The sequence below is a fragment of the Miniopterus natalensis genome, chromosome 9 (assembly GCF_054644295.1).
Source record: "Miniopterus natalensis isolate mMinNat1 chromosome 9, mMinNat1.hap1, whole genome shotgun sequence".
NCBI classification, from domain to species: domain Eukaryota; kingdom Metazoa; phylum Chordata; class Mammalia; order Chiroptera; family Miniopteridae; genus Miniopterus; species Miniopterus natalensis.
The window spans coordinates 11,358,238-11,382,100 of NC_142089.1; the positions used below are offsets into that span (position 1 = coordinate 11,358,238).

General features: G+C 48.8%; 1 protein-coding gene across 5 annotated transcripts; it reads left to right on the forward strand.

Annotated features, from left to right (window-relative positions):
* The first annotated feature begins 97 nt into the window (after positions 1–97).
* On the forward strand, positions 98–23,571 carry EMC1 (ER membrane protein complex subunit 1). 5 transcript variants are annotated; one of them, XR_001603329.2, is made up of 23 exons: positions 98–192; positions 2,718–2,842; positions 3,723–3,788; positions 4,029–4,122; positions 5,282–5,410; positions 6,250–6,376; positions 6,917–7,066; positions 7,364–7,531; positions 8,026–8,097; positions 8,468–8,530; positions 9,154–9,276; positions 10,037–10,133; positions 10,457–10,579; positions 12,218–12,417; positions 12,562–12,711; positions 13,333–13,494; positions 13,824–13,943; positions 16,185–16,322; positions 19,777–19,950; positions 20,545–20,755; positions 21,660–21,744; positions 22,916–23,016; positions 23,171–23,258. XR_001603329.2 is itself a non-coding variant. In XM_016214664.2 (23 exons), the coding sequence occupies exons 1-23, from the start codon at positions 98–100 to the stop codon at positions 23,348–23,350; spliced, it is 2,982 nt and encodes a 993-aa protein (XP_016070150.2). In that variant the 3' UTR covers positions 23,351–23,571. The 5 variants fall into 5 exon arrangements, 4 of the variants coding, with proteins under 4 accessions (XP_016070150.2, XP_016070153.2, XP_016070151.2 ...); XM_016214664.2 differs by having other exon boundaries at positions 22,887–23,016; positions 23,171–23,571; XM_016214667.2 differs by having other exon boundaries at positions 10,460–10,579; positions 22,887–23,016; positions 23,171–23,571.
* Positions 23,572–23,863: the final 292 nt, after the last annotated feature.

Sequence of the window (23,863 nt, forward strand, 5' to 3'; positions counted from 1 at the left end):
GGCTTTGCGCGTGGTCCCAACTCGCTGGTTCCGCGGATACAGCGCCTGCGGCGCGGTGCATGCCGGGCCGGCGGCGGGCGGGGCCCGGGCTCCCATCATGGCGGTGGCGGCGGCTTCCCGAGTCTGGCTCTGGGCTGCCCTGCTTGTTCCTGCTGCTGCGGTCTACGAAGACCAAGTGGGCAAGTTTGATTGGTGCGTACGTGCGCGCGCCCCTACGGGAAAGATGTGGCTATTTCCCCGGTCCCTGTCTTCTCCTTGCTGAAGGGAGGGGGTTATCAGGCAGCAGGACCCGCTAGGCTACAGAGCTTGCGGGGCCCAGTGCCAAAAGAAAGTGTGGGACCCCTGATCAGAAGTGAAGTTTTAAGGGGGTGACAGCAGAGCCTTAAACCAAACGTTGGGGGTGCCTCTGAGCCGCCCCGCGTGACTGTACAGGTTGCAGGCCGGTGACATTGCCGCGCGCGTGGGTTTCGGGTCGGAGATCGCCGTCCCCTCCTCCCGGTCGGGCCGCTTCTCCGTGACTGTCGGGCTTCTGATCTGCGCGCCAGAGGCCGACGGCCCGCAGTGAACTCTCATGCCTCCTCGGACTGGCATCTCGAGCATGTGAACAGGACGTTGGGTGTTGTTATAAGTCCTATACTGAGCCCTCTTTCCTCTCCCTTCCAGCCCAGCCCAGCTCTGGCCTCTGAAGAGGCCCGAGCAAGCCTCACATCTGCCAGGAGGTGCCATTCCTGGAGGTGCGGTTCACTCGCCCCCCTCCTCATACCCCTCCTTTTTCTTTAAGGCCCTGGATTCCGATTGTTTTTGTTTGAATCTCAGTTTTGCCATTTAAGGGTTGTGTGATCTTGGGAAAGTGACTTAGCCACTCTGTGCCGTGTGTTCTTTATCTGTAAAGTGGTTTACTAATACTAATCCATCACCTCCTCCAGCAGTTGTAAGGATGGAGGAGATCATTTCCTTAAATTAGCACAATGCTTGGCTCATTGGGTGTGATCAGTAAATGTTGCCCATTATTATTACTATTCAGGGAACATTTCAACCTTCAGAGCCCAGCTCAGATATCTCCTCTATGAAGTCTTTTCTGTATCAGGCAAAGTAACTCACCTATTTGTTGAGTGCCTGTAGTGGGTCAGTGGTGGTTCTGGGTGCTGTGGATACGGAGATGTGAAGGAGCTCATGGGGCAGATATACAGTAAGTCTTCACTTAACATCATCAGTACATTCTGCAATTTTAAACAGAACAACATACATCAAGACCAGTTTTCCCATAGGCCAATTGATATAAGCAAGAGTTAAGTCCCTACGGCAAATTGTTAAATTGGAATGATGTTATTGGAGGACCTGCTGTGTGATATAAGAAGGCTTGACAAATGCAACATAATGACATTTTTTTAAAGACAGGGCAAACACTCATAATACAATATGTATGATTCCAATTTAGCAGACTACTAGGCATATGCAATTTACAAGTTGAAAAATAAACAGAAGGAAATATACCAAAACATTAGTAAGTTTATGGTGGTTATTTGGGGGCATTTCTTATTTTCTTTTTAATACTTCTATGTATTTTTCACATTTCTACAATGAGCAGGCATTCTTTTTATAGTCCAGATAACAGTATTTTAAAAGAGAGCATGGAATTTAGAGTCAGAAGGCCTTAGTTTTGCATTCTAGTTCTGACAGTAATTAGATGACTTCAGTGGACTTTGATTTACTTACCTGTAAAATGAGAGTAATAATTGTCCCACGTACTTCATGGAGTGTTCGTTGGATACAGTGAGAATAAAGTAAGTGGAAATACTGGTAGAAACTGTCAAATGTAATATAAGCCTCTCTCCACTACCAGCTTAGTTGTTTCTTAAAACAAAAAAAATTAGACCAAATCATGACAAGATAAATTCAGTGTAAGCATCATATGCGATTAATTTGCTGGAGAGTGCAGTACTTTTTTATTGCTGACACTATTACAGATATTTCCCATTTCCCCTGTCTTTGCCCACATTCACCCAGCCCCCATCACTCTTCCCCTGGCCTTCACCACTCTGTCGGAGAATGTAGTACTTTTTCATTAACAGCAATGTGCAGGCACCTCCTGTGTACTTGGTAGTCTGCCATACGAAGCTAGTTACATTCTCTTTATGCTTAGGTAAGAGTGTTGAAAGTAATGAGATATGTATAGTCCCAAGAAGGTATGAGTAATGGGTCAAATGGATCCTGAACATGGTGCAGGCTAGAAAAGACTGTAGAGCACAAAGGAGTTTTGTTGGGAAAGTTTGCATAACTTTTTTCTCCAGAGGTCAGTAAAAGTAGAAGGGAAAGTTGGATTGTATGTTCATGGACAACAGGGTTTGTGTCTCTTCTCTCATGTGTGGTGTGAGTGCCTAATCCCACTATTAATGAGTACAGAGAGGACTGTAATGTTTGTTCCAGTGGGATTTAGGCCAGGTGCTCTTTTGGGTGTCGCTTATCTTGAGATAAATATGTGCTTACATTTAGAAGGAAGGCTTGTATTTCTCATCTATTAGGTATTTTCTTGTTCCCTTTGCTTCTGACTACATTGCATAGAAATCTTGCGTTAGTTCAGCTCTCCCATTAACAAACATTTCTCCTACATCCTAAGATAGGTACCGACAGTGATAACCTGTGTTTGTGCAGTTGTCTTTTTCCAAAGCATTTTGTGCAGTGATGGTTTTGGCTGCTCACATTTCCCTTTTCTTTAGGAGACAGCAGTATGTTGGGAAGCTCAAATTTGCCTCCTTGGAATTTTCCCCTGGATCCAAGAAGTTGGTTGTGGCCACAGAGAAGAATGTGATTGCAGCATTAAATTCTCGGACTGGGGAGATCTGTGAGTGAATTGTGTAGGGTGGTTAGCTTGGGGTGGAATGGCTGACCATAGTGTATCCAGAATGGTCTGTGGCTTGGGAAGTCTGGCTGGTTCCCAGATTAGGGACAAGTTGGCCAAAAGATGCATCTCTTACTGGATTCTAACATTTTTTTTTAGTCTTTGTCATTTAATATATTCCTGTAATTGGCCTTTGTTTTTTCCCTGAGCCCAAATCCTGAGTATTTTTTTTTAAACATATCTTAATTGATTTCAGAGAGAGGAAAGGAGGGGGAGAGAGAGAGATAGAAACATCAATGATGAGAGAGTCATTGATCGGCTGCCTAGCCCGCACCCTGGGCATGTGCCCTGACTGGGAATCGAACCCTTATCTCCTGGATCCTAGGTTGATGCTCAACTGCTGAGCCACACCTGGCTGGGCATCCTGAGTATTTTTAAATTAGATATTGCTGCAAAAAAACACATTACTCTATTTTGCACTAAAGGTTTGGATTGTCCCCCTACCAGTTACTTGTACTGCTTTTATGGATGTTTTTAGGCACTAAAATCATGGATATGTAATTTGTAACCACTATTTTTTTTGCGAATCACATGGATTTTGTTAATTTTGTCATTGTTCATTTGCATGTTTGGTGGGTGGTAGCAGAGGTGGGAAGTGCAGAGACCTTAGACTGGGGCAGTAGCGGCTCCTCTCAGTCCCTCCTCCCCCCATTACCCAGTGAGTGGAGTGGATCATTGCCATTTCACTATAGTCCTTCCCTCCCTTGAAATAAAATTGGGCACCGCTATGCAAACGCAGACCTCTTTTGTTTTCTCCCACCTGTCTTCTTTCTTGGATGCCTCTCTTTATCTTGTAGTAATGTCTGGCTCTCATGTCCCTCAGTGTGGCGCCATGTTGACAAGGGCACAGCGGAAGGGGCAGTGGATGCCATGCTGCTGTACGGACAGGGTAAGCAGTCCTGCTTTGTTTCCATCATGGTGTCGGCTCCCTCTCCCCATTCCTTGGTTTCTCCCTTGCACAGGGTCTGGTAGGGAAAGAAGAAGAAGTATTCCCCACAAGAGAGAACAGGTATGCACATAGTTCTTATTTGCACTCATGTATCAGAGGTGAGGCTACCTTTGACAGGCCCTAGGTGGCTACAGAGCTCCAGTTTGGGAGATGATGTCACTATGGACTTTTCTTTTCCAGATGCAATCACTGTGTCCAGTGGAGGCCGGATCATGCGTTCCTGGGAGACTAACATAGGGGGCCTCAACTGGGAGATTACCTTGGACAGTGGCAGGTAGAGGGGGAGAAGCTATATTTCATCTGGGCTTGGTTCAGGGCTTTGCTGGAACACAGATCTGCATGGACAGCAACTCTGGGCCTTTTGGCTTTTTCCCAGGGACAACTACAGAGCCAATGAGCATTAAACACCCAATTTTTGATGTTTTTTTTGTTTGTGTATATTTTTAAGAAAATATGTCTTTATTGATTTCAGAGAGAGGAAGGGAGAGGGAGAGAGAGAGAGATAGAAACATCAATGATGAGAGAGTCATGGATTGGCTGCCTCCTGCATACCCCCCACTGGGGATGGAGCCTGCAACCTGGACATGTGCCCTGACTGGGAATCAAACCTTGATTTCCTGGATCCTAGGTCGATGCTCAACTGCTGAGCCTCGCAGGCCGGGCAAACCCACTATCTTTTGGTGTATGGGATGATGCTCCAGCCAATTGAGCCACACCAGCCAGGGCTTGATATTTTTGAGGTTATGGAACACATGTGTTTCCTCAGCCAGCATTTATTGAGCACCTGTCAGATGCAGAGCTTTGAGCTAGATGCAGTGTTTACTGTACTTAACTGCTTTTCCTAGTCTTACCATGACTTGAGAGCTTTGCAGTGTTGTAGATACAATGACATAATATAAAGTTTTCAGTATTTTAATTCTGTTTAGAGAACAGCTCAAAGCACTGTTACATCCTGGCTAAAGTCTAGATGATAAGGTCATTTGCATTAGCCTATACACCTGGTAGTCATTTATTTGGTAAGCACTTGGGGAGCCCCCAGGCAGTAGGAACATGCATGTGACTGTGAGTTAGTTTCTGTCATCAAGGAAGTCATTGTCAGTTGGGGGAGGCAGGCATGTAGCCCAATAATGACAGTACTTTCTGATGGGTGCCATGGTGGAGGGTTGGCCTGGTTGCTGTGAAGTCCCAGGGAAAGGAGGGAACAACTCTTAGGAGACTCAGAGCCTGAGGGAAGCAGTGTAGCCTAGTGGTTCAAAGTGCAGTCTCCAAGTCACCTAACCAGAGGCAGCACTGGGCTTAGGATCATCCAGATGTGTTGGACCCCAACACCTATTTTCTTACCTACCCAGCTGCAGTAGTAGTGTCCCATATCGTTTCCTCTAGCTTGAGGCTCTGGATGCGCTGGGCAGTGCTCACCCAGTCCCTGTGCTCAGTTTCCAGGCACTTGGCCTGGTAGGCCTGCAAGAGTCAGTGCGGTACATTGCAGTCCTGAAGAAGACCACTCTTGCCCTCCATCACCTCTCCAGTGGGCACCTAAAGTGGGTGGAGCATCTCCCAGAAAGGTAAGGCTGCCTTCCCACCAGGTGATGGCTGCCTGGTTCTGCTCTCTACAAGCCCCTCTCTCCTTTAGAGTGGAAGCATTTGCTTTGGCCCAGCTTACCTTACATTGGCATCAGGCATAGTGTGTTGGGCTCACTAGATCTAGGCCTGAACTCAAAGGCTGTGCTACCTCTGGAGTTTCCATTGCAGTGAGGAGAAAACTCTCAAACTGGGCATGAGAGCCAGTCAAGCAAGGGGAGTGGCTCTCTCGCTCATGGTCATACTACTTTTGGCTCTTGGACTTCTAGTTCGAGTCAGACTGAGCCTTTCATATTAAGAATTATAACAACTCAAGAAGGCCCAGGGCAGGAGCTTAGGAGCTTGAGGTGGTTTCCAGACGTCCTGGTGGTGGGAAGCATTGAAGCTGGGAAGAAACAGGAGGGAGGGAGGAAAGGAAAGGATCTACTTAGACCACCTAAGGCTGGACCCAAAAGTCAGATTCCTGTGGGGCCAAGTGCATGGATAGCAGACTCCTTGGGGATTCTTGGGAACTGCAGTGTGCCTGGCCTTCCTCAAGGGGGCAGCCTTACTCAGCTGATAAGTGCCCTATAGGCATGCAGGGATGCCTAGTGTTGCCACATCTTTTTTAAGAAAAGCTAGAAATCTGGTTTTTACACATAAAATCTCAATTCTGAATGTGGACGACTAATAAAAATAATAAAGAAGAACTGTGTGAACCAAACAAAACCTATTTGGGAACTGATATTTTATGACGCTGGCTAAGGACCTGGCAGCCTGCTTCTGGAGGACCCCTGTCCTGTGGCTCAGGCTGTTGCTCCCTGCTTTTTCTCCTCTCTCTTAGTGACAGCATCCATTACCAGATGGTGTATTCCTACGGCTCTGGGGTGGTGTGGGCCCTCGGTGTTGTTCCCTTCAGCCACGTGAACATTGTCAAGTTTAATGTGGAAGATGGAGAGATCATGCAACAGGTATGGTCAGGCGTCTGCCTCAAGGAGCCCTGTGAGTTGAGGAAGGGGACAGATAGAACCCTTCCTTGCACTAGGACCAGGGAACTCAGCTGGCTGAGCCATTTAAGGTCCCTGATTCTAGTCACTTGGAGGCTGCCTTCTCCTCATCAAGTATTTATTTATAGCTCTTGCATTCATACATAATGCTCTCCCAGGGTGGCTAAAAAAATTGCATAGATCTATTTGTTGCTTACAAGTATCTTGCAAAATAATAATAGAGAAGCCACATGTGACAAATATAGTAAGCGAATGCTTATCTGAAGTGTCAGGTATTAAAAATAATCTAGTATGTCTTTCTAGTAACTAGAAAGAAAATTGGGATTTTTCTCTGGCTTTGGAGCTTTTGGGAGGCTGGGGGACAGGAGGAGCTCCTTTGGAATCAACCGTAAAGAGCCTTATAGTTAGGCCTCCCCAGTGGAATCTGGTGGTGACATTGATGATGAGCTGAGAGGGAAGTGTAAAAATCTTCACGGGCCTTCTGTTATGATGTCTTTCCTGTAGGTCAGGGTTTCAACTCCCTGGCTGCAAAGTCTCACCGGAGCCTGTGGTGTGGTTGATGAGGCTGTCCTGGTGTGCCCTGACCCCAGCTCACGGTCCCTCCAGACCTTGGCCCTGGAGACAGAGTGGGAGTTGAGGCAGATCCCACTGCAGGTGAGACACCAGCGCTGCTTCCCCTGGCCTGAGGCACAGCCTTCACTGCTTTGAAAAGTCTTTCTTCCAATGTCCTGCTTCCTTCCTGAGCCTTGGCAGCTGTTGAGAGAAGGCAGGCCTCTGGCTGAACTGATGAAAGGGGAAGTGGGCCACTCTCCTCTTTGGAGAACCTGAATAGGAACTTCAGGAGCCACATGCCATATGGCTTTCATTGGCAAAGTGGGACAGAGGGTGCAAGCTTGGGATGAAAAACGGACTTCTCAGCTTCTAGCCCTAACCCTCCTTCTTGCTTCCCAGTCTCTCGACTTAGAATTTGCAAGTGGATTCCAACCCCGGGTCCTTCCCACACAACCTAACCCAGTGGATCCTTCTCGGGCCCAGTTCTTCCTGCAGTTGTCCCCAAGCCACTATGCTCTGCTGCACTACCATCATGGGGTCCTGAGTCTGCTCAAAAACTTCCCACAGGTAACTGCAGGCCACATGGTTCGCTACGATTCAGGAGGATCTAGCCAGGACATGAATGCTAGAAATCCCTACCTTTGAAGCTGGAGGTATTGGCTCAAGATAGAAGACATCTTTCCAAAAGTGGCTTGAGAGGGATTAGCCTTAGAGCGGAAATGGGGTACTTTTTCTTCTAAGAGTTATAAAGGATCTTTAGGGTAAAACTGGCACCTTCCTATGAGTCCTCAGGAAAGTGGGGACATTAATTAGAGTTTCCCACAGGTACTAAGCAGCGTGGGATTGAGGATCGACCTGTGCCTGTGTCGGAGGAGGGGGAGAGGCCGTTTCGGCTGTGGGGGCACCTTCCTCTGCTCTCCCATGGCCTGGCCGTTACGCTCTGAAGCTGGAGTACTTTCAGCTCCAAGGCCAAGGGACCTCCCTGCAGAGGTGACTCTCTGGAGGACTGCTGGCTAGTGAAGGTCCCCTTTAGGAACTAACACCCTGCTTTTCCCCCCCAGACTGCCCTGGTGAGCTTTGCCACCACTGGGGAGAAGACGGTGGCTGCAGTTATGACCTGTCGGAATGAAGCGGTGAGTGTTGAGAATACTAGTCAGCACTGGGGGGTTCCTTCCTTGTGTCTGCCAAGAGCCCAGGGGACCAAACGTCTGGGTATATTCCCCTGTCATTTTGAGTCCAGGGGGCGGGAGGCTGTTGAGAACTGAGTTCTCACATCATCGATAGAGCTTTCTGTACACCTGCTTGGTCCCCAGGAGTGGACCTAATATGAGGACCTCACTTCCATCTGGATTGTTAGGAGTTGCATAGGCTTTGTGGGCAGGAATGGGAAATTGAGATTTGCCTTCTCCCAAATCCTGAGAAGACACAGAGGTGAAAGCTTTGTTTTGGTGACTGGGAAGTGACCCTTTGGCTCAGTTTTCTCCTGTCCCTCTCTTTTCCTAGCAGAAACCTAGCAGTTCTGAAGATGGGTCAGTGGGGAGCTTTTCGGAGAAGTCTGGTCCACAGGTAGGGTGTGGCATCGGCAGTGTGCCAGACCTAGAGACCCAGGAGGTCACCCAGTGAAGCTGGGGGTGCAGCTTGGGCCATGAGCTGGTTTCCAGCCTCAAATGGGGTTTCCTAAGTAGTATAGATAATATTTCCCTGGATCCTTTTTAGTTGGGAGGTTAGGAAGTAGAATCTCTAGAATCTGCCCTTACCCACTTTCTCCTTTCAGCCTTAGTTTCCCCATTTATTCTGGGCTCCTGGCTGGTAGAGTTGAGTTTTAATCTGTGTTTTACTGGAGCAGAGTGTGGGACCCTGGCTGGAGACACAGGTTCCTGCTGCGGCTCTTTCTCCTGAGTTTTCCGAAGGGTCTGTCGTTTCCCCGCTGACTGTTCTATCTCTTTGGACAGTCTCTGCTATACTGCACTGTGTCCTTCTGGACAAGTACAGTGGTTGTAATTTTATTTATTTACTTGGGTGTGTTATTTCTGCCTTAGGATTTAGCTTTCTTTTCTCTTCCTTTGCACATACTTCCTCTCCTGGCCTGGGTCCTTCACTAGGGTATTTGCCCCCGGTTCTTGGGCTTCCTTTGGGGAACTTTGCTTTGGGAGATCCCTCTAGTTGATCCATGCTGTCTGTTCCCCTAGGACTCGCTGACTTGCTTCAACCAGACCTACACCATTAACCTCTACTTGGTGGAGACTGGTCGGCGGCTGCTCGACACCACTATCACCTTTAGCCTGGAACAGAACGGCACTCGGCCAGAGCGGGTGAGCGGGAGGGAGCTTTGTCTTCAGACTTCGCTGTTTGGGCGTCTCAGTGTAGGGCTCCCTTTCCTCAGGGCCGGATCACAGCCTTCAGTCCTGGATTAGAGCTCTCTGGACATGGGCTCTGGTTCTTGCTGAGCCACTGACCTGTCATAAGTCCCTGTGAATAGCAGTGAAAGCCGTACCATTCATTCCAAGTCGTCACTGTGCCAGGCACCGTGCTAAGCTTTTCATGTATGCACTAATTGATTTAACTCTCCCAGCAGTCTTGTGAGGTGATTATTACAAATAGGAAATTGTGTCCAGAGATTCAGGACCCTGGCCCAAGTCACAGAGCTAGCAAGAGGTCACTAGCCTTGCAGCTGGCATTCCTCGTTGCTGCCCGGTGTGGCCTTTGTGCACATTTAGTTGTGTTCCTCAGCCTTTCTGGGCCGGGCTTTTTGTTCCTAAAACAGGAAGCCTAATCCTGTCCTCCTGCTCACTTAGTGGGTTGTGTTTGGCACATGGTGAATGATGTGGACCCAAGGATTCCTCAGGTTTCCTCCATGGGAAGGTCAGAGCTCGAGCCTAGTACTGTTGTGTTGGCTTCTAGGAATAAGCGTTATCTTTTTGGAGTCCAGGTAATAGCTGTATTCTTTAGACATAAAATAATGCCATGACCTGGACCTCTGACCACACCTCAGGCTTTGGATCTTAGGGTCCGGCGCACTGAGAGGCACTTGAATTGGCACTGACGCAGTGGTCTTGACTCTTTGGCCCCTAGCTCTACATCCAGGTGTTCCTGAAGAAGGACGACTCCGTGGGCTACCGGGCCTTGGTGCAGACCGAGGACCATCTGCTCCTTTTCCTGCAGCAGCTGGGTGAGCGGACCTCCTTCGGCCCCTTTACTTTAGGCCCACCCTTTAGTTCCAGTTAGACTCTCTGTTTGGGGCTATGAACAGGCTTCTGGAAAAGAGCCATGATGAGCATACCCTGATATTTTTTCCAAAGCACGTCTCCTGCTTTTGAGGAATTCCTTAGCATTCTTGTTGGGACACAGAACTTTCCTAGCTTGACCTGTAGAATCCAGCCCCTTGCCCTGTTGTTTCTTTTTGACATAAGAGCTGCAGGGAATCCCTGACCCAGCAAGAGTCCCTTCGGGAGATAAGGGGTGGGCCTAGCTCTGTGATCATGGTTTCTCCAGCAGGGAAGGCGGTGTTGTGGAGCCGGGAGGAGTCGCTGGCAGAGGTGGTTTGCCTAGAGATGGTGGACCTCCCCCTGACTGGGGCACAGGCTGAGCTGGAAGGAGAATTTGGCAAGAAGGCAGGTATGAGCTTAAGAGGATGGGCCAGCAGAGTTGCTGGAGAGGGTGGCTTTGGGAATGGTTCTGCTAGTTGGACCACAGGCAATGCTGTCTCACGGCATCCCTGGCTTTCGGGGTGCAGCTGTTGCCAGTCTGCTCTGAACCCGCTCTGAGACCAGTTTACAGTGCTTTGTGGTCACATGGTTTATGTACCCGTTTTTTCTCTGAAAGGTGTCAGACTCCCTTTAGGGAAAGGCCCTGAGGAAAGAAACTTAGTTTAGTGTAGTAATAGCTATCATTGTCTGAGTACCTGAAATTTGACAGGCAGCGTGTCAGGCACTATACACCCGTTGTCCCCAGAGCAACAGCCATGCTTTTCTAGAGAGACATGACTGGGTTGACCCAGTTATTGTGGCCAGTGCCTTCTGAGGCTGGCCACAGTCCCAAACCCAAGACGGACTTGGTTCCCTCTACTTTGACTCACTCCTGCCTCCCACCTCTCTCCCTTCCCTTCATTCATCCCGCTGTCCAACAGATAGTTATTGAGGGCCTACTCTGGGCCGGGCACCCTGGTAGGCATTGCAGGTTTTTCTAAGCTGAGGATTAATTTGACTTTACTGTTTATTTTTGCTGCCTGGATCCAGCGATTCAAGGTAAAATCTGCTTCCGGCCACTTTGTTGCTTGTTGCCTGCCCACATGACTAGCTTTTGGTTAATTCTGTGTTTTTCCTGACTTGCATCAACAAGGTATATACCATGTGTGTGTGGACTGCTGTGGCTGTGACTTGCCTGTTTGCCTCTCACTTCTCTTCCTTGAACTGAAGAAAAATTACATAAGAAAGGGCATCCCTCCTGTTCAGTGAGCACTCACCATGTACCCCACACTGTGTGAAACCCTGTATGTCCATCATGTGGTGGCATCTTGCAGCAGCCCAGTCAGTGGGTTACAGGTCATTACTGATGGGGGACCAGGGGCCAGAAGGTCAAGTACATTTCCCAGGGTCATCCAGTTAGTAAGCAAGTGGAGTTGGGATTTTAACCCAGGTCTGCCAGGCTCCAGAGGCCATGCTCTGCACCATGCTACCTTGCTTCAGTGACCAAATCTATCTTGCGGAGGAGATTCGAGGGTAGTGGTGTCGTGATGGAGTCGGAGAGAGTGAGTGATAGCCTGGGAATTGGTTGTAGGTAGGTCTGTTGGGTGCAGGTCAAACAGTTCACAGAGTAGGAGTGAAGCAGTGGGAAGTGAGAGCACCCGTCCATGATAGACATACAATGCACTCCTGCACCCCACGTTCCCCCTCTCTTTTGGTTTCATTGCACCTGGAGCCTTCCTCTAGCCATTCTGGATGTGGGCTGTGGTGGAGACATTCACAGCATGGTTGCATCCTGCATGGCTGATCCCTGACCTCTTAGTCTCCTTTTCCAAGATCCCAGGCAGGTGAAGTGCTGTGAGCCAGGTAAGTAGGTTTGGAAGTTCTTGCCTGGCTGTACCTGAGTGTGAGACTTGGCATCAGACACAGGACTGCCCCTTGGGCGTGCAGCCTGGGGTGTGGAGCCACAGGAGAGAGAGCGACCCCTCGTTAGGAAAAGCAGGTACCCCCTTGCTGGAAACAGTCTGATGGGGAGGGAGCCTCAGCTGTATTACCTTTTCCTTGACACCAGATGGCTTGCTGGGGATGTTCCTGAAACGCCTCTCGTCCCAGCTCATCCTGCTGCAGGCATGGACCTCCCACCTCTGGAAAATGTTTTATGATGCTCGGAAGCCCCGAAGTCAGATAAAGAATGAGATCAACATTGACACCCTGGCCAGAGATGAATTCAACCTCCAGAAGATGATGGTGATGGTGACAGCCTCAGGCAAGGTGAGTGGGGGTTGAGCCTCAGGTACTAAGCCTTCTGAGGCTCTGGGTATGGCAGGGGAGAGCACGGGTTCTAATTTTCACGGATAGAATCAGTTCTTTGGTTTGTCTTCCTAGTAGTGAGCCAGTTATTTGTTTATCTTGCAGCTTTTTGGCATTGAGAGCAGCTCTGGCACTATCCTGTGGAAACAGTATCTCCCCAGTGTCAAGCCAGACTCCTCCTTTAAACTGATGGTGCAGAGAACCACTGCTCACTTCCCCCACCCCCCACAGTGCACCCTCCTGGTGAAGGATAAGGTGAGGCCGCCTCTGATTTGAACCAAAGCAGGGTAGCTTTTTGGTGTTTCATAACTTAAATTCCTCCTAGGCCTTGAGACTTGTATGGGAGTTCAAGATCAGTGTTCAGGGGCTAGAGCTCTGTTTCTTTGTTTTTTCCTGAGTGGAGGAGCCATCCAGGACCGAGGGGGAATTGACTGGAAACGGGTGTGACTTGACCAGATGTGTAGCAGCAGCTGCTTCTTCCTAGGCATAGGTGGCCCTTGGTAGCTGACTGGCTGTTTCCTCTCTTAGATGACGAAGAGCAGGACACAAAGCTACTTCTAGCCCTGCCTCCTAGAACTGGATGGATTTTTGTGGGTTCATCCTGGTACTGTTTAAAGGGAGCTGGGAAGCGTTCTGCTGGAATTGCTGCCCAGGGATTGCTGAATTGGTTCTTGACCATTTAATTTGCCCCTCAGTCTTTCCAGTTCTTGGTTAGCTTTGGAGCCAAGGGGAAGTGTACTGTATTTTCCTTTTGACAGATTAGCCTTGTATTTCCCATAAGGAAGGCAAAGACTAAGGAATCCCCATCTTTTCAGATTTCCCCTAGGATGTGCATTCTTTTCATGTTGGTGAAATCTGACAGTTTGTCTGTTTCAGGAGACAGGAATGAGTTCTCTCTATGTCTTCAATCCCATTTTTGGGAAATGGAGTCAGGTGGCTCCCCCGGTGCTGAAGCGCCCCATCTTGCAGTCTTTGCTTCTCCCCGTCATGGATCAAGACTATGCCAAGGTGCTGCTGTTGATAGATGATGAGTACAAGGTATGACATCTTCAGTGTTGCTGGAGAACCTCCAAGTGGAGTTGGGTGTTGGGAGGGTTGGTCACACAGTAGCCGGTGGTACAGAGACGGGAGCTGTCTGCAGTGAGCGCATGTTTGGGTTTGAAGGGCATTTCTGAGCGACTTGATTACTCAGGGTCTTAACAGAACTAAACTCAAGCCCTAACTGAGCTCAGTACACTCATTCTTTCAAGATTTGCTGTTTTATGAAGGTTCTCCTTGATGGGAAATAGTAATGAGTATTGAGAAACTGCTCAGAGATGCCCAGCCTTTTCCTTTAACTCTTTTCTTTTGCTCTTGGGGTTTCCAAGGTCACAGCTTTCCCAGCCACTCGGAATGTCTTGCGACAGCTCCATGAGCTGGCCCCTTCCATCTTCTTCTACTTGGTGGATGCAGAGCAGGGACGGCTGTGTGGATATCGACTTCGGAAGGTAGGGAAGGGGCATCCTGGCAGGATCCTTTGTAGGAGAGAGGTGGGCGTTTTTGGGTTATTTGGCTAGGAAGTGAATTATACTATTCATTTTATTGTAAATTTAGGCCAGCAGAGTCCTGCTGCCTGACTCAAAGTCATTTTCATTTTATTGAGCAGCTACTACGTGGCAGGTGTGGTTCCAGGTGCTGTGGAAAGAGCAGCGAACGGTAGACAAAGCCTCTGTTCCCGCGGCGGTTTCATTCGCTCCCTTTTCTACAGTGGAGAGAGGGACATTTTTTCCTTTTGGGGAGCATGGGAGGTAGAAATAGGGGTTGAGTAAAAGTATTTCTATGTGAGGATGGTGTTATTAACCCACTCTTGATAGAACATGTTTTGAACTTTATTTCTAGAAGTGGGGTTGATTTGCTCTGACCCTGACCTACTTGAGTCTAGTTCTTTTTTTAAAATATATCTTTATTGATTTCAGAGAGAGAAAGGGAGAGGGGGAGAGAGAGAGAAGCATCAATGATGAGAGAGTCATTGATTGGCTGCCTCCTGCACGCCCCCTGCTGGGGATGGAGCCCGAAACCCGGGCATGTGCCCTGACCAGAAATCGAACCCCAGTTGCCTGGATCCCAGGTCAATGCTCAGCCGCTGAGCCATGCCCAGCTGGGCTGAGTCCAGCTCTTGCAAACAGTGGTACACACTGGCTCTGAAGTACAGCTTGGCTGTTCACGAGGGCTGGTCTTGGTCTCACCGTCAGGGCTGCATAGAGGAGTAATTTGTGGTGTGTACTCAGCATGCTGATGGCCCTTCCATCCTGTCCCATAGGGCCTTTGGAGAGGCATAATATAGAGGTTAAGAGCTTGGACCCAGCTGCTTATGTGTGAAACCTTGCTTACTAACTTTGTGACCTTGGGTGTAGGATTTCTCTAGCGCTGTTTTCTTGTCTGAAATAAGATGATAATAGTACCTAACTCATAGGGTTATTGTGAGGAGTCAGGGACTAATACATGTAAATTACATAAAGCAGTGCCTGTCACATGGTAAGTGCCATCTAAGATTTTTACCTGCTGCTGTTTTAAGGTGTGATGCCCTTTTCTGACTATTGTGTAACATCAGCCTTTCACATAAACAGTACAGGAAATGGTCTACCCAGAAAATATGTTCTTTATCCTTGGGGGTGAAAATCAGTTGCCCTTCCAAGTTGATATAAAGGAGACCCTGAGAGAGACAGTTCTTTGTGGATACAGGGGAGCAAACAAGTGTGGTGTCATGAATCAGTGGAGTTCTGAGGATGTCATCGGAGTAAGTGGTGGCCAAGGGCAGACAAAGGAGGCAAAGTGTACCTGAGGAGTAGGCCAAGGATGACTTACAGTCTTTTGACCTCTGAGTGAGTTTACTAGTGACCTTACTCTGGGAATGTTTTTCACTGTAAAAGATTGAATTGACACAGAAATGCACAAGCAAAATGTGAGCGGACCCTTTCCATCTTTTCCCAGCTGCTTGCCCAGGTGAAATGCCTGTCAGGAGTTGGCTGTGCATCTTGCATGGTCCTTTCTGTGTATCCACAGTACTGTGTAAGCAGCTGTATGGACCACATGTATGTGTGATTCATAGGTATTTCTTCTTGGTGAAATGGAATTGACCTGTATTTAATAATAGGATTTTTGATTTTCCTCCACCTCATTATTTTGTTAAACCCATTTTTTAATTCAAGTATATTAAGAAAAGTCCAGAATCCTGAGGTTATGACTCAGTGACCCTTCAAAAGAGGAACATTTGTGTACATGGCAGTCAGATCCGAAGCAGAATGGCCCCAGCACCCCAGGTGGTCCTTGTGCCCCTTTCCCCTCCCTCTGTAATAACATTTAACCATAGAGGTTTGCTCATTGGTTTCCTTTGACTCTAAAGAATGTTTACTATAGTATATTGAGGTCCCTGCCAGCTCAGTAATTCACTGTTGGCCCAGGGAATTGATTTTAGTAATAAGTGGTACATTTTCTCTGGATATTTCCTACTCAGATAAACAATGGGAAGCTATTGAGTAGTCCTTTGCTTCTTAATGGCTTTAGTATCCTTTAAAGTCAAACTGAGAGTTTAGAACTTCTTTACAAACTAGATCCTTATTACTGTTTTCCTGTTTCTTCCAGCACAAAGGCTACAGATAATGAACTGTAGGATGTGCCCAGCTACAGGTGTCTGGGGTCCAGGTGTACCCTCCTGATGACAAGTGCCACCTTTTTTGCCTTTGCTCTAGGATCTCGCTACTGAACTGAGTTGGGAGCTGACCATCCCCCCAGAAGTGCAGCGCATTGTCACAGTAAAGGGGAAGCGCAGCAGTGAGCACGTGCATTCCCAGGGCCGTGTGATGGGGGACCGCAGCGTGCTCTACAAGGTATGCACACCAGTCTGGTATAATGCAGAAGAGCAAGGCTTTGAATTCTGGCTCTAGAATTTGGTAGGTACATGACTCCAAGTGAGTCATTTAATCCCTTTGAGCCTAACTTGTCTGTGAAATGGGCACACTTTGCCCTTCTAGGGTGGTCGTGATGATCCCATGAGAGACTCATGCTCAGCCTGGGGCCTGGCATAAGGCCACTTACCCAATAGATGTTAGCTGCTGTTATTATTAGTGATAGTACTGATAGAGCTTACTGGGGTTAAACCTTAGTTGACCAGTCAGAAAGTCTGTCTCTGTGATCCAGCACTGTAGTTAGTAGTACAGGGCGGGAGATGGAGAGGTGACTAGTGGGCTGCAGAACTGTCCTATGAGGGCATGTAGTCATTGTGGTAATGGATACTAATTACACCCTCCAGCACAGCAGAGACTGAGTTAGGGGAGATGTAATAGACCCGGGTAACACAACCAAGGAACTCCATGGGCAGCTGCTTCGCCAAGTGTGAGGTGAGTGCAAGCCTCCAGTTGGACTGTCTAGGTTCAGACGAGGCTCTGCCGCAGACTAACTGTTCATCGTCGGTGATTTGCTTAGGCTTCCTGACTTAGAATGGAGACAGTAGTGTCTGTGTCATAGATAACTTTGAAGATTAATGATAACATGTAACGTTGCCAGGCCGGTCATGGCTCAGCGGTTGAGTGTCAACCTGGGATCCAGGCGATCAGGGTTTGATTCCCAGTCAGGGCACATGCCTGGGTTGTGGGCTCGATCCCCAGGAGGCAGCAGATCGATGACTCTCTCATCACTGATGTTTCTGTCTCTCTCTCTGTCCCTCTCCTTTCCTGTCTCTGAAATCAGTAAAGATACCTTAAAAACCCCCACAAAAAACAAAGAAACAAAAACCCCCCACGGGTAACGTGATTTGAATGGTGTCCTCCACCCAGTTAACATTAGTATTAGTGCTGTGAGCTTGAAATCTTTACTGATGGATGCCTTCCATGTGGCCACAGTTTTGCTTGTTCAGAAGGACCAATATAATACATGTTCTAAAGTACATTTTGACTTGTACTAGAAAAAAAACCTGTAAAATAGACTAGAGTGGTTGTGTTTTCATGTGCTGAAAGCATAGTAGGAGCAGGGTCTATGGAGTCATACTTATAGTGGGGTCTATGGAGTCATACCGAATGCTTTTAGGTCAGTCTTGCTTTAAATAAACTTTTTTTCCCTGAGCTTAATTTTAGATTTACAGAATAGCTGCAAAGGTAGTACACAGAATTCCACATACCCCTTCTCTAGTTTTCCCCAGGGGACCACAGGACATCTGTCTAAACTAAGACACCAACATTGTTGCAAGACTATTAACCAAACTCCAGTCTTTATCTGGGTCTCACTAGCTTTTCCATTAATGTCCTTTTCTGCCCCAGGATCCAATCCAGGGCCCCACACTGCAGTTAGTTGTCAAGCTGACAGTTTTAAATGACTTTGCTAGTTTTGAAGAGCACTAGTCAGGAGTTCCGTAGAGTGTCTCTCAGTTTTGGTTGTCTGATGCTTTCTCATGGTTAGACTGTAGTTGCAGGTTCTGGACGGGATACCACAGAGGTGAGTGCCAGCTGGGTGCCAGGTCCTCTAGACATGGGGATACATCAGGGAACACAAGAGACATGTCCTGTCCTCACAAGGCTTTCATTGTATTTGAAAGAAGCTAATAAAGCAAATAAATAGGTAAATTATATACCATATTAGAGGATGACCAGTTTTATAGGAAAATACGAAGCTGAGAAGAGGACAGGGCAGACTGGAATTGGAAGGGGGTACATTTGAAATAGGATGGTTAGGGAGGGTCTCATTGAGAAAGTGACACTTAAGCAACACTTGGAATGAGGAAGTGAGTCATATGATACCTGGGAAGCGCCTTCTGGACAGAAAAGCCAGAGCATGCCTGGAGTGTTCTAGAAACAGCACGGAGGATAGTATGACCAGAATGGGGTCTTTGAGGAGAGTCTGGGTTGCTCAGGTCAGGAGGTACAGGGCCAGATCACAGGCCATCACTCTGGCCTCCTCCCTCCCCAAATATATCTTTATTAATTTGAGAGAGAGGAAAGGAGAGGGAGAGAGAAACATCAATGATGAGAGAGCCACTGATTGGCTGCCTCCTGCCCCCCCCCCCCCCCCCCCCCCCCCCGGATCAAGCCCAAAACCTGGGCATGTGCCCTGTGCCCTGACTGGGACTCAAACCCCGATCTCCTGGATCATAGGTTGATGCTCAACCACTGAGCCATGCCAGCCGGGCAACTCTGGCCTTTTGAGTGACGCAGAGAGCCACTGGGAAGTTTTGAGCAGAGAAGTGACAGAAGTGATGGAAGTATAACAGGCTCATGTGGCCTCCTGTGTTGAGACTAGCCTGTTGTGAGCCAAGGAGGAGAGCAGGCAGGCAAATAGGCTGTTGTAATAATCCAGGTGAGATGATGGTAGCTTAAACTGGGTTGGTTAGGGTGGTGACAAAGGATCTGATCTTGGATACATTTGAAGGTGGAACCAATATATTGATGGATAGGATGTTGTGTGTGTTAGAGGGAAGGAGTCGAGATGACTCAGAGGTTCCAGGTCTAAGACACTGACGCATGAGGAGCCCTGAGAAGTAGAACAGGAGTTCAGTTTGGGGCATGTCAAGTTTGAGATAAGACATCTAAGAAGAGATACTGAGCTGGCAGTGTGTTAGTCAAGTCTGGAGTTCAGGGAGAGGTCTGGCTTGGATACATCAAGTTGGGCACTGCCAGCACCCATAGATGGTGTGAAGGCCATGAGAGTGGCTGAGGTCACCGTGAGAGTGAGTATAGATGGCAGCGTCCAAGAGATCGGGGAGATGAGGGGAACCCGCAGAAGGGACAGAAGGCGTGGCCAGTAAGGCAGAAGAAAACAAAGCGGTGTCCTAGATGCCAGGTGGAGAAAGTGTTTCAAGACGGGCGTGATCCAGTGTCACATGGTACCAGTAGGCCAGGTAAGGTGAGAACTGAGACTCATCCATTGACTCAGTGATAGGGAGGCTACTGGGATAGAAAGTGTTGCTGGAGCAATGTCCTTAGGCCAGTGACTGGGCAGACCTGGGTTGTATCTTGAGTTACCATTTGCTGCTTCTGTGACTTGAGCAAGCTGTGTAACTACTGTAACATTTTTCATCTCTGAAATGTGGATAATAGCTACTTTGCAAAGATGTTTATGGATTCAGTGAAATGAGGTAGGCAAAGCACGTGGTGTGGCACCAGCACCCAGCAGACACTAAACGGGTGCAGTGATGACAGACTCTTAAACAGGAAGCTCTTCTTACCAGGAAACCCGATTCCTGTGCCAGGCCAGTGAGCTCCAGCCCTGCTTCACAGCCCCAGGCTCACAGTGGCGTGGAGCCCGTGATGTGCCACTGTGGTTCTGAGGGAGCTTTACTCTCCTCCTTCCCAGAGCCTGAACCCCAACCTACTGGCCGTGGTGACCGAGAGCACAGACGTACATCACGAGCGCACCTTCATCGGCATCTTCCTCGTGGACGGTGTCACTGGGCGCATCGTCCACTCCTCTGTGCAGAGGAAGGCCAAGGGCCCCGTCCACATTGTGCACTCTGAGAACTGGGTGGTGGTAAGGACTCGCAGATAAACTCATGTCGCCATCAGGGACATGACAGCTCAAGACTCTATGGCTGGTCTCCCTGTGTCTAAATCCTCACATTGCCTCTTGTTCCAGAAACCAGATGCTGCTTTGTGTTTTCGTGGGATCCAAAACCCCTGGATGGCAGCATAGAGTGCTGGTCGGGGGTTAGGCTCAGGATCAGACTGCCTAGGTTTCATCCCAGCTCTTCCATTTCCTGATCGTACAACCTGGACTTGAACTAGCTAGTTAAGCTCTGTGCAGCATCATTTGTGAAATAGGGATAGTAACAGTCACCTCCAGTGTAGCTTACAATGCCTGGCACATAGTAAGCACCCGATGCCAGCCATTATTCCGATTTCCAGGAATCATGAGAATCCTTTGTTTCTTGTGGTGAAGTGTGGGTAGCCTAGAGAAAACTACTCTGGAAGGTAGTAAACTTATTAGCAAGGAAGAAAACCGGGGTGCTGGGTGGTTTCTTTCCTTCTTGGGCATGTAGCTGATTGGAAAGGTGTCTTCCCAGGTAATTTCCCGTCCAGTTGGACCAGCAGCAGCTGAGTCCCTGGCTGTCCCCTTCCTCTGCAGTACCAGTACTGGAATACCAAGGCCCGGCGCAACGAGTTCACCGTGCTGGAGCTCTACGAGGGCACCGCGCAGTACAATGCCACCGCCTTCAGCTCCCTGGACCGGCCCCAGCTGCCCCAAGTCCTCCAGCAGTCCTACATCTTCCCCTCCTCCATCAGTGCCATGGAAGCCACCATCACCGAGCGGGGCATCACCAGCCGACACCTGCTTAGTGAGTGACCGGGGGGGTCTCTGGGGTGACTGGGTTTCCTCAGGCAGCCACACTGAAGGACAGAGCCAGGGATACCATGTGGGCACAGCCACGCTTGACCTCCGACAGGAAAGGCTAGGGAGGAGGCCTTTATTTCAGTAGGAAAAGTTCCATAGTCTGGCTTTGCCACCCATAGATGATGACACGTTTTAATTCTCATATCTTTCTGCACTGTCACCTTGCTCAGAAAGTTGGGCCTTGATATTATTCCCAACAGCTGGCCTGTGCTGACTGCGGAAACTGGCACGGTTCCGCCTCATCCTTCTGCAGCCTAAGCTCAGGACTTAGTGGTGCTTAACAGGCTGCCCTGTCTAGTTGATTTTACCAAAGACGTCTGGGTCTCGGTGCTGACAGGCACTCAGTACTACTATTTTGTTCTCAAATACAAGGAGGGCAGCCCTCTTGGCAGTTTAAACCCCAAGTTAGAGCCCCACCACTTTTGAACTCAGCAGGCTCTCATGTCTTCTGCTCTCCCTGGCCTCTGCCGCAGTGGCGCCCACGGCATGTTTGGCTCATGGGAAGGAGACTCGGTCGCGACAGGTAGTATTGGAGGGAGAGGAGGGGATGAAGAGATCTGAGTGGCCTTCCATGCTCCTCTCTCTCATCAGTACCCATTTCTTGACTCAAGAACTTTATTTCCTGATGTCTCAGGATATGTGAGGAAACCAGTATCTTCAAAAGTGGGAACCTTCATTCAGACCCATGTGTATTAGATTATCATTTTTGGCCATTTAAGGGAGCCTCAGTGACCCTTTTTTTTGGTTTTAAACTCAGTGTTACATTTCTGTGATAATGACATTTTTGTAACTAGCCCTAATCTGGGTTTGACCAGTGTGAACAGTCATTTCAACTTCCTTCTGTGCAGTTGGACTACCTTCCGGAGCGATCCTCTCCCTTCCTAAGGCCTTGCTGGATCCCCGCCGCCCTGAGATCCCCACAGAACAAAGCAGGTGAGACCCCTGTGGGCAGCGTGAAGACTTTGACCTTTAGGAACCTAAACTGTTAGTCACGCTTGGTCTTCAGTCTGGTACATGCTGTCCTGCTGTGTTGGAGATGTAGCAGTGAACAAGTCTGACAAACATGTCTGCCCTCATGGAGTTTTATGTTCTGGCTGGGGGATGGACAGTAAATAAGATGAACTATTAGCTACTCATAAATGCTGAGGAAGAAAAAAGCAAAAGGGGGACAGGGGCTATGAAGGGTTATGGGGGTGGTGGTTTGTGGTTGAACTTTGCCAGGGTGGCCAGGGAAAGCCCCTCTGAAATGGTCACTCTACTGAAGACTGTAAGGAGGAAAGCAGCTAGCCTTGTGGAGATCTGGGTGCTTTTCAGGCAGAGGGAAGAGCCGGTGCAAATTCTCTGAGATCAGGTTGGTGAGTTACGGGGGGGGGGGGGGGACAGTGGGGCTGGAGCAGCTGGTGGTGGGGACAGGGAGGTCAGGGATGTGATGGGGGGCTGGGTCATGTAGGGAAGGCAAATAGCTTGTCACTGTTAATATGAATTTGAGTAATTCCAGCCATCATTTCTGCATATTTTCTCGCCCCCATCCCCAGTCCTGTTCCCTTAGGGGTGTGAGAAACTGGGCAGCATGAAGAGACAGTAGGTCTGTCTTTGCACACGCGGGAAGGAGAGGAGTATGGTTTGCAGGTGGGGCGAGAATGAGAGCGAGGGAGATGGGCGCGCGGGAGGGAAGGATAAGGGTGGGCAAAAGACGCGGGGCACTAACAGGGTTTTCGAGAGGAGTGTAGGCAGAGACACTCTGTGGGAAAGAGCAGGAATTGGCCCACTGGCTCCGTTTTTTGGTTTTAAAATGGCCCTGACTTTCCTCCCCTGGTGTGAATACTGGTTGTCTGTATGCTACTTGTACTTAGATTTAGAACAAGGTAGGAATCCAGATCTCAGTCTTAGTCTCCACGCAGCTTGCTTTCTCGCAGCCTTCCAACAGTTAGCTGCTAAATTTCTACCTACCTAGTAGACTTTGAAGGGAGATGTGAGGCTAGATGTGTGGCCTGGAAAGCTCCCAGGACTCCGGAAGGGCAGCCAAGGGATCTCCTTACAGCAGTTTGAATGCCGTCCCGGCTGATGTTTTGCAGAGAGGAGAACCTAATCCCGTATTCTCCAGATGTACAGATACACGCAGAACGATTCATCAACTATAACCAGACAGTTTCTCGAATGCGAGGTATCTACACCGCTCCCTCAGGCCTGGAGTCCACTTGTTTGGTGAGTAGATCCCATAGCTGCCCAATGTGACAGCTGCTCTTGGTTTCACCCTTGGGGAAACAGCTGAGGGTTCCCTTCCCTTCCCTACCCGAGTGATGTTGTGTGGATCACCAGCTGCCTTTCCTAACTACTACTCATTCCCCCTGCCTTCCAGGTTGTGGCCTATGGCCTGGACATTTACCAAACTCGAGTCTACCCATCTAAACAGTTTGACGTCCTGAAGGATGACTATGACTACGTGTTAATCAGCAGTGTCCTCTTTGGCCTGGTTTTCGCCACCATGATCACGAAGAGACTGGCGCAGGTGAAACTCCTGAATCGTGCCTGGCGGTAAAGACCCAAGACCTGCTGCCGGAGAGCAGAGAGCCGAGGGGAGCGAGGGTCAGTCATGCGCCAGCTGCAGTTTGACAGGGTGGTGGAGGATGTGTGTTGGGTGCTCATCTTAGTGGAGTTGTGAGGGCAAAGATGGACTCTCAGGGAGCCTCCTTTGGGATATGTCTGGTGCAGTCGTTGGTGGATGGAGGCTGAACTCACTCTCTCAGCTGAGAATCTCAAAGCATCAGGCCATTGCCGTTTCCTCTCTGCCCAGCTATGAATCTTTTTTTTTTTTTAAATAAGACTTCCCAACAGAGTTTTCTCTTTTGTGAGGCCTGGTTAAGTTGATTTTGGTTTGCCTCCAGTTTCCCAGGTTAATCTAGAAATCCTCTGTTTCCCTGCTTCTTCCTCAGACTCTTACTGCTAACTCCATCTTATAGGCGCATTTGCTGTTTTATGTTGGGGAGAAAGAAGATCTGTCCTTTGCTAAAGTTTGAGCACTGATCCAGCCTCTGGTGACGTCTCTCCAGAG

Bases quoted from the DNA above. Each gene is read 5' to 3' on its own strand.
- EMC1 (XM_016214664.2), top strand. From the start codon at position 98: ATGGCGGTGGCGGCGGCTTCCCGAGTCTGGCTCTGGGCTGCCCTGCTT. The intron at 9,277-10,036 runs GTGAGCGGGAGG...TTTGGCCCCTAG, and splicing joins ACGGCACTCGGCCAGAGCGG to CTCTACATCCAGGTGTTCCT. The intron at 12,712-13,332 runs GTGAGGCCGCCT...TGTCTGTTTCAG, and splicing joins CCCTCCTGGTGAAGGATAAG to GAGACAGGAATGAGTTCTCT.